The following is a 9,467-nucleotide window of genomic DNA, read 5'->3' on the forward strand; positions in this document are numbered from 1 at the left end:
AGCTCCCAGATGACCAGAGGGTTGAAAAGGCTAAGGACCCGGGCAGTGTACTGTGAGAAGCTCAGGCTCTGAGGCAGTTCACAGGTAGTGAATTCCAGCCCCAGCACTTGCTAGTGGGCTGCTTGGACATGACATTTAACATCTTTGAGCCTCTTATAAGAGACAGAACCTACCAGGACCCATTGATGTCAAGATTTAATAATTTCTGTGGTGGAGTGAAGAGTGTGTATGCGTATTTCCCTTTGATACAAAGATTTCTTACTTGCTATTTCAGTGTTTGTGAGAATATAATAATAGGACTATAATTTTATTGTAGGATTATAAATTATAGAGCCACAAGAAATGAGTATTGGCTATATTGGACTATCTACTTCTCACAAGAAGACACTTCTTTAAAGCATGCATTTCACCCAGGAGAGACAACATGCGAGTACGTAGTCATATACTTCTGTAATGTCATGTAAAAGTTAATGAAGGGTCAGCCAGAAAATGCAGGAGTGTGAGGTAATGAACTGCAGAAAGGCTGGGCTTGGTAAGGACTTGCATGTCCTACGTTTGCAAAGGACAGTCTGGAAAAGCATCACAGGAAAACAGTGCTCACTGCCCCAGGTGTCTCCAGAGTCACCAGCAACCATGGGAAGACATAATAGTGAAGAAGTGACATTCTGGTTTTCCTGCCAGGCACCTCTGAACCTGTTTTTGTTTGGACCTCTGGGGTCATTAGTCTTAAGCTTGACAGTCTTCAGGCCCTACTGCCTACAGTTCCCTCCAACTCTCAACAACCTCCATGACTTTTCCATATGAAAAACTGAACAAGTCAGCTCAATGATGAAATTAAGCAGGGTACATGCTGCCTGCTGTGACCCAAAGCAGATACACCCTCAGCACAGAAAGCCCCAGACGTACCCACCACAGTGAGCAGCATGTTGTCCAGGAGCAGAGCCACAAACACCACCACCAGCACCAGCTGCCGGGACTTCCTCGCTTCCTTCAGCAACTGCTGAGGAGCACCCAAAACAACCTGGAACATGGCAAGGCTGCAGGAGTGGGCTGGGGAGGGAGTGGGAGAGTGGGGGCCTTCTCCTCCAGGTGCTTAGGAAGGTCCCTTGACAGCTGTGGGTCTTCTGTCGCCTTTATAGAAGAAGACGAAGTCTGCCTGGTCCAGTAAAGCTCACTGTTCAAATCAAAAGTGTGAAGGGTTGCTGTTGCAAGGAACAAAAGAGTTTGAGTTTTTCATGCCTGTCTGCTCATTTCTTATATAGTCTCAATAAATCCACATCTCCCACAACACCTTGCAGAAAACTTTGCTTATCAGAGGTTTATGTCTGAAATTACACCCACTGCATTAAACAGCCTCCTCAGATGACCAGCCTCCTTGTTTCTCAACTGACAGACATCAGCCTCTCATCTGAATGGTGTAGGCATCACCTGAGCCGCTACAGCCTGTTTTCTTCTCATTTTTAAATAGGTTTAATCTGAAATACTGCACACATGTAATCCCAGCACCTTGGAGGTGAAGCCAGGAGGACCATAAGACTGAGGCCAGCCTGGACTACATAGAGATCCAGGTCACAGCTACACAGCAAGACCTGGCCTTAAAAATAATGTAAATACAAATAAAAGCAACTTTGTGACTATGCAAAAAAAAAAGTCTTATATTTATCACCCCTCAAAAAATTATAGCCTATGTAGCATACAAAAGTATGTGTCAAAAAAAGGGAGGGAGAAGTATGTGTCACCCAGGCTGTCTGTCCACTGAGAAGCATTAACCAGAAACAAAACAGTTTAAAAAAATGAAAGACTCAGGACCTGGAGAGATTTGTCCTGGTCACACGAATGGAAATAAAGGCCCAAGCTTCTTAGCTGGTATACTTGCACTCTACCTTTTCCTGCAGATATGCGTTAGAAGTACTTGGATTTTTGTATTTAGGCTACAGGACCCTGTTCAGAAAGGCACGTTGCTGTGTAAATAAGGCACTAACTTTCATGACGAGTTTCCTAAGTGGACTTCTCTATCAGTAGCTTCCTATTTAGGAACCTGTATCATATGTTACCATTAAGTCCCAGTTCCTTGTCTAACCTCAGGGAATTGAAATTTCTAAGAGGATTTTATTAGCTTTTTATGAGGTTTCTGTTAGAGTGCCAACAATACCAACAACGCCACACTTAAAAATGGACTGCTGTCATAAAATGTATGATACGGATATGACATTACATTCATAGCTTGACATTTGTATGTTAAAAAAGGTGTGCTTATTTTTTTTTAAAAGACTAGAAAGATGTACATTCAGGTGCTGGTTACTTATAATCAGTGATTTTACTCTTTTCCTCATTTATCATTTTAAAATATTCTATAGTGAACCAGTTTCATAGAACAAGTAGTAAATAATTTTGAATGTTTATCTCTGGGATTAAACATTAGCCTCAAATGGTAGAAGTGCTCCAGGTACTAGGTTACTGTCCTCTAAGTCCCGGGCTAGAAGAATATACTTCACACTGCAGTTCCAGGAGCAAGCTCCCAAGTGAAACAAATTCCCAGATAACTGTGAACCAGGAACCACATACAGTGACCTGGGAGCCTTCAATTCCTTGTATAATAAGAAATTTTGAGCTACAAACTTACTTAAGACACCTAAGAATGAAAATAAGGAAAGACTAAAAGAAAGCAACAGAAATGACGTTGCCAAGGAGAGTAAAATATGTAGGGAGAGATGAAACACACAACAAAATAACAACAAAAACAAAACAAGGAATCTGTTAATCCACCAGTAGTAAACTTCACAGTCAAAAATCCTCTAATAAGAAACAGAAATTTTAAGGAAGAGTTAAACTTGTCCAAAAAGAAAAAAAAAAAATCTTACCTTACAGTTCATCTTGATGTGAGGCACTCAGAGAAAAATTGGCAGCTGTTGGCAAGAAAGCCGAGACTGCTCTCTCCGAGTAGATGTGCTGATGGATTTATTGCTGTCTGTTATCTGAGGAGACTCGTGTGTGTGTGTGTGTGTGTGTGTGTGTGTGTGTGTGTGTGTGTGTGTGTGTGTGTTGCGCGCTGTGTCCACAAAGACTTAATTGGAACCTCCAACAGGTTTCATTGAGCCCCTTAGCTCCCTGCATCAAAGGCAGGCAGGGCTGGGGCCAGAGAGGACCAGGATGGAGGGGGTGGACGGAGGCTCTGGGCTGTGCTGGTTTTCATCTGTGCTTATCTGTCATACCGCTCACTTAACTCCTGCCTGGATCTGAATAGAAAACTAGAATGCAAGATGGAACCAAGGTGCACCTCCTGTCCTTTGCCACGTAAAGATGCCTCCTGTGCTCCAATTCTTTCCTTAAAAGTAATAAATCTTGAAACATTTATGTGCAGACAGATTATGTGCCTACTGTTCTTTAGCCATAAAATCTAACATCTGGAGCTGGGGAAATGACTCAGTCAAAGGTTTACCACGCATGTAGGAAGACCTGAGTCTGATTCCCAGCCCGCATTTGCTGTTAGACTGCTCTGGACGTCTGAAGTCCACACAACTGTGCCTGAGTTAAAATGAAGGTATCCTCGTGGCTTTGTTCCTTCTGGAGGCTCTGGGGACAACCCAATCTTTCAGCTCCTAGAGGCCACCTACAGTTCTTGGCTTCAGCTTTCACCTTCAAAACCAGCAGCACTTGCCTAACTCTCTCCCTCCTTCACTAACAAGAATGCTTGTGGTTACACTGAGCATGCCCAAATATTTCAAGATTGGCTTCCTGTGCCCCGACGTTAACATAATCATACCTGCAACACCTGTACCTTTGAGCTCACAGAGAGTCACAGGTTCATGACCAGGATCTGAGCACCTCTCGGTGCCATTGCCCTGTCATCACAGAGGACAGACTCCCCCCAAAAGGGTATATGAAAATGGCAATTTGGGGAACTGAGGGCTTAGGCGGACAGGTGTGACTGAAAGACGGTCATACTTTACATTAACAGGAATATAGTAACAATGACAACTGCTGTTAAATGCCTACTCCATTTTCAGCATATTGCTAATATGTAGCCATATGTCATATGTAATATATATTATATTGAAAACACGCATATATTTTTTCAGCTGTGCAGTGCTTATGTTCATAGACAGGACAAGTAAGTCTTCACAGATACCGATGAACACAGGAATGAGTGCTCATCTTCCTCTGGTTCATTTTTTCATTTAAGGGTGTTGGGGGTGCGGGTACATGTGTGCCATGACACATGTGTCAGCGGACAACCCTGGATGTCATTCTTTACCTTCTACTTTGTTGAGACCTTTTTTTGTCTGTCGCTGCACTCACCAGGCTGGCTGGTCAACAAGAAGGTCCAGTGAACCCAACTCAAGTCATCAAGCTTGGCAGCAAGCGCCCTTACCACTGAGCCGTATAATGTGCTCTGAAATATAAATGTGTGTGCACATTTTCAGGCATGCCCACACTTTTCAAGAGCTGAAAGCAACCCTGATGCCCCCTGATGGACGAATGGATAAGCAAATGTGATAAATACTCACAATGAGATCTTATCCAGTGTGGATTGATCTTGAGGGTATTATGCTAAAAGTATGTCATTCACCACAGGTAAAGCTCTCTTAGATTTCTTCTGTATGAGGTTCCTAGAATAGTGGAATCATAGAAACAGAAACTGCAGTTTGCAAGAGTCTGGGGGAAGGGGGAATGGGAAGTGGTTCTTCAGTGAGTACAGGGTTTTGGTTTCACAAGATGAAAAGCTTCTACAGATTGGCTGAACCAATGTCAGTACACTTAATACTGAACTGTACATTTAAAAATGGTTAAGATGATAGGTCTTAGGTCTCTTTTGAAATAACTAAACTTTCTCAAAAATTGTATGTACATTGTGGTTATATATACTATATATTTGAATATATGTAATATATATTGAGAAATACACACACATATTTTTTAAACCAAGCACAATGGCTCACATCTATAATCCCAGCACTCTGGAAGCTAAGGTAAGAGATCTCCATAAGTTCAAAGCTGGACTACACAATGAGTTCTAAGATAACCTACGCTACAGAGTGAGCCCATGTCTAAGAAAACAAACAAGACGGAAACTACATATTCTAGCAAGTCTCCAACTCACAATCCCTCTGCCTTGTCCTCTCAAGTATATGATTGTGTATCTTAACTCTACATATATTCCACATAATAGTGGAAAAATCAAAACTAAAGTGTAACTAGTAAAAAGCAATAGTGCCATCTAGATACAGATATGCCAGTGGCCTCTAAATCCTTGTAAAGTCCTTGATTTCTGGTCAGAGCAAAGTGGAAGTGTGAGGCTCTCCACCCGTGGTTCTGTTCTTTCCAGTTTAAGTGGCTGGCAGTTGGGACCTTCAGACAGACAGCTTTTTCTCTACATAACATAAAACGATGACTGGATCTGAGGTTTACATGGCCTGCCACAAGGGGCGTGGATCCTATGACTCGGATCTGGGGGGTATTTTTGTTTCTCATTTCTTCCTGTTTCCCTTAGTTGTTTAAATATTTAACAATCACTTCATAATTCCTCATATTTAGCAGATGTCAGGGTTGCAGGCCCAGACTTCAGAGGCTTGGTTCCCAAATCAGAAGTTACGTGCAGGCTTCTGAAAAAACAACAACAAAACAAAAAACAGGGATATTTAGGGGGAGGGACTGTAGCTTTCTATGGGCATGAAGGTCCTATGGAATAGGGATGTGCCCAAAGGGTAAGGACTCACTGTTGTAAACAAAAATAAGTGCTGGGTTTAGACCCAGGGGAACAAGGCACTTTAAAATGCCAAAAACCAAAGCCGGCATGATACTCAAGCTTCCTTCCCTGAGCCAAGTCCCCTCAACTCAGTCTGGATATCCTTCAGCTGTGGCAGAAGCATGCAGGTGTCTCAGAAGAGTGGAGAAGCCAAAGCAGGGTTCTCTGGTAGGATTTGAATTTGAGGGCTGTCCTGGCTGTTGTTTCTCACCATGACCTCGGTCATGACCTTTACTGTAGACCTAAGTCTCATGCTCACACTCCTACTCACTTCTGCTTTCCGTTTGCTGTCAAGCGCCCTTCATCTCTTTTGCTCGGTGAGGAGCTTCCCGTCCTTCCATGGGTTCCCTGCTTCCCAGCATGCCATTTGAAAGAGCCTCTTTTACTTCAATCGCTAGATGTCTTTTTAAATTAAATTTTGAATTTATGCATGCATTTGTGCACATGGAAAGATGATCTATGCACTATGACTCAGTCTGAAGGTCAGAAAAGTGCATTGGATCCCCGGGACTGTAGTTACAGGTAACTATTCCTTTAAGGCAGGGTCTCCTCCAAGTTGGGTATCTTAGTTGGGTTTTTTATTGCTGTGATGAAACACCATGACTACAATGCAAGTTGGGGAAGAAAGGGTTTATTTGGCTTACACTTCTATATTCATTGAAGGAAGTCAGGACAGGAACTCAAATAGAGCAGGAACCTGGAGGCAGGAACTACTTACTGGCTTGTCATGGCTTGCTCAGGCTGCTTTCTTATGGAACCCAGGACCACCAGCCCAGGGCTGGCACCACCCACAATGGGCTGGACCCTTCCCCATCAACCATTAATTAAGAAAATGCCCTACAGGTTTGCCGCAGGTAGATCTTAAAGGAAACATTTTCTTAATTGATATCCCTCCTTTCAGATTACTTTATCTTGGGTCAAGTTAACACAACCAGACACTGAGGTTTGGTGTATGCATGGGATGCCTGCATTATTACATGGGCCATAGCATCTGAACTCTGGTTCCCATGTTTGCAAAACATCTTCACCTCTGAGACATCTCTTCAGGTCCCAAGTCCTAGAATTCTCAATGCCTCCAACTGTTCAGATTGTCGGAGCACAGTCCACCATGGCAGGATTGTATGGTAGAGGAGGTTTGTCTGCTTTATGGCAGCTGAAAAAGCTAGCATCCCATATACTCTTTGAGGGCGTTCCCCCAAGGACCTAACTTCCCTCTCCTGGACCCTCCCTCTGATACTTCCCCTACCTCCCCTTAGTGTCACAGACTGGCCTCCAGGTTTTTGTCACAGAAGCTTTTGAGGAACATTTGCATAACAATAACTATATGTTCCTGTTTCTATTAATATTACTGATTTTAAATCATTGACTCTCCAGGCTTCACAGAAGCTGGGCTGAAGTACCGAAGGCCCTGAAGGGGACTCATGCATTCCCAGAGCCTCTTTGCTTAAGAATGAGATTGAAGAAGCATCACCTTCCATGTAGACTTCGGGTCTGAAACCCACATATGCTGGGCTGTGTAGGCAGAATTCTACCTCTAACAGGTGAACTCTCAACCCCAGTATTGGCTCCTTATGAAATCTGATCCTCGTACCATTGGACTAGAGAACTGCTGGAAATAGTTGGGACTTTGCTGGAGCAGGAAACGCAGGGTCATTTAAGGACAATGGACATGTATTCCCTAAACTCAGTTCTCATCAAACTCATTCCTGGTAAGTACACTGTCTTTGTTAGGGGTTTCATTGCTGTGAAAAGATACCATAACTATGCCAACTCTTATAAGGAAAACATTTAGTTGAGGGGGCTTGCTTACAGTTTCAGAGATTCAGTCTATTATATCATCATGGCAGGGAGCATAGTGGCGTGCAGGCAGATGTGGTGCTGGAGGAGTAGCTGAGAGTCCTACATTTTGCAAGCAACAGGAAGTCAACTGGGACACTGAGTGGTACCCTGAGCATAGAATACCTCAAAGCCTGCCCCCACAGTAACACACTTCCTCCAACAAAGCCATACCCACTTCAACAAAGTCACACCTCCTAATAGTTGTTGTAATTTAAAAGCAGCAAGAAGGAATCATTCCATACAACAGGGCTCACGTGGGAGGTTTATTGGGGGAAGGGCAAGGAAGAGGGCAGAGAAGAGGACAGAGAAAGGGGCAGAGACTGGTCCCTAGGGAAGAGAGTGAAGGAAGAGAAAAAGAAAGAGATGGGAGGTGGCCAAGGCCCGCCTTTTATAAGGAAACATAGCAAATGTGCACAGGGGATGCTCTTAGTGACTGCAGCTGATGATATATCCTGTCAGGACCCTAAGGGCAGGCCAGTACAGATGCCTAAATGCTAACAATAGTGCCACTCCCTATTAGATTGTGGGGGCCAATTACATTCAAACTACCACATACACATTTCAGTCCTTACTTGGAAAGTGGGGGGAGGGCAGTCCCTTTAACCATCAGTTTGGGTCCTAATTATGCCATTGAGAACTGTGGGACTATGGGCAGCTGTTTTATTTCTCTATGCCACTGACTGATAACTTGTAGAGGTTTTGTGAAAGATCAATGAGTTAGCAGCAAGCATTTAGCAGGCCATGGTGATGCACACTTTTATGGAGGTAGATGCAGGATGATCTCTGATTTCCAGGGAAGCCTGGTCTACATTATGAGTTCTAGGCCAGCCAGGGCTATATAGTGAGACCCTATCTCTAACAACAACAAACACTTACAAGAGTGTCTGTGTCACAGGCCTCCAGATCTTACCACAACTGACACCATGATGGAAGTACTACTCAGGCCTTGGAACCCAGCATGTAAGCAGCAACACCAGCCAAAATGAGAACAAAGACCATCATCAACATCCATAATTCTGGGAAAGCCCCTAAATGTACTAACCTTGCTTGTGGCTTCTGTAGATCTGCTTCTGGCTGTTTTTGCTAACTCTTGTGTGTCAAGCCGGGATGTGGATTTTGCACTTAAAAGCATATCCTGAGAAAGGATCAGGGCAGCCCTCAGGTCCTGAGCACCCATTGTAGTAGATGGCAGGCTAATAAATACTTTCTATTGGCTCGAATCCATGTCTGATTGGTCTTCTCTGGTAGATACCTCACAACATCTGGGACATAGTAGGCATACAGTACTATGATATAAGAACTTAAATATCAGAAAAACCTGAATGGATTCTGCTCTGCAGAGCCCCTCTACTTGTGGGGAGAATTTCCAAACACTAAGTTCCCTAAGTGAATTTCCCTTTGAAGTACACCATCTATCCTGACCACTTCAGAGCTGTTACTTCTTCCTCACCACAAAAATTTACAGATTGCTCAAGACTTAGATGAAACACCCAGCACTCTGTAGATGTAACCAACCGTCTTATTAAATAAGAAACACAGAAACAATGTAAAAGAGAAAGCCAAGAGGTCAGAGCTCAGAGCTAAAATCTCACCCTTCCTCCTGCTGTACCAGCTTCCCGAAAGCGAGCTATTTCCTGTCTGTAAGTCGCTTTTCCAGTCATTCTGCCTTCTCATTGGTTGTAAACCCAAACACGTGACTGCCTCATCACTGTCTGAATGTACAGCCCCCTAGGTCTTAAAGGCATATGTCTCCAATGCTGGCTGTATCCCTGAACACACAGAGATCTATGGGATTAAAGGCGTGTGCCACCACCGCCACACTCTTGCTATGGCTCTAATAGCTCTGACCCCCGGGCAACTTTATTTATTAACATACAATCAA

The 9,467-nt window shown here is 43.6% G+C and overlaps 1 protein-coding gene across 5 annotated transcripts in view; it reads right to left on the bottom strand.

Moving 5' to 3' along the window:
* Slc18a1 (solute carrier family 18 member A1) overlaps positions 1-9,202 on the bottom strand; it is a 34,013-nt gene extending 24,811 nt beyond the window's left edge. Inside the window, exons 1-4 of one of the 5 annotated variants that reach the window (XM_028883836.2) lie at positions 9,178-9,202; positions 4,509-4,610; positions 2,862-4,393; positions 907-1,174 (exon numbers count right to left, since the gene is read on the bottom strand). In XM_028883836.2, coding sequence (XP_028739669.1) covers positions 907-1,030 — 124 coding nt within the window. In that variant the 5' untranslated portion in view covers positions 1,031-1,174; positions 2,862-4,393; positions 4,509-4,610; positions 9,178-9,202. Of the gene's footprint in view, positions 1-906; positions 1,203-2,861; positions 4,394-4,508; positions 4,902-8,627; positions 8,855-9,177 lie in introns of those variants that run through there. The other 4 variants (XM_037211784.1, XM_037211782.1, XM_037211783.1 and 1 more) reach the window with 4 other exon arrangements.
* Between the last annotated feature and the right edge of the window lie 265 nt (positions 9,203-9,467).

The sequence above is a fragment of the Peromyscus leucopus genome, chromosome 17, assembly GCF_004664715.2.
Source record: "Peromyscus leucopus breed LL Stock chromosome 17, UCI_PerLeu_2.1, whole genome shotgun sequence".
Lineage (NCBI taxonomy): Eukaryota > Metazoa > Chordata > Mammalia > Rodentia > Cricetidae > Peromyscus > Peromyscus leucopus.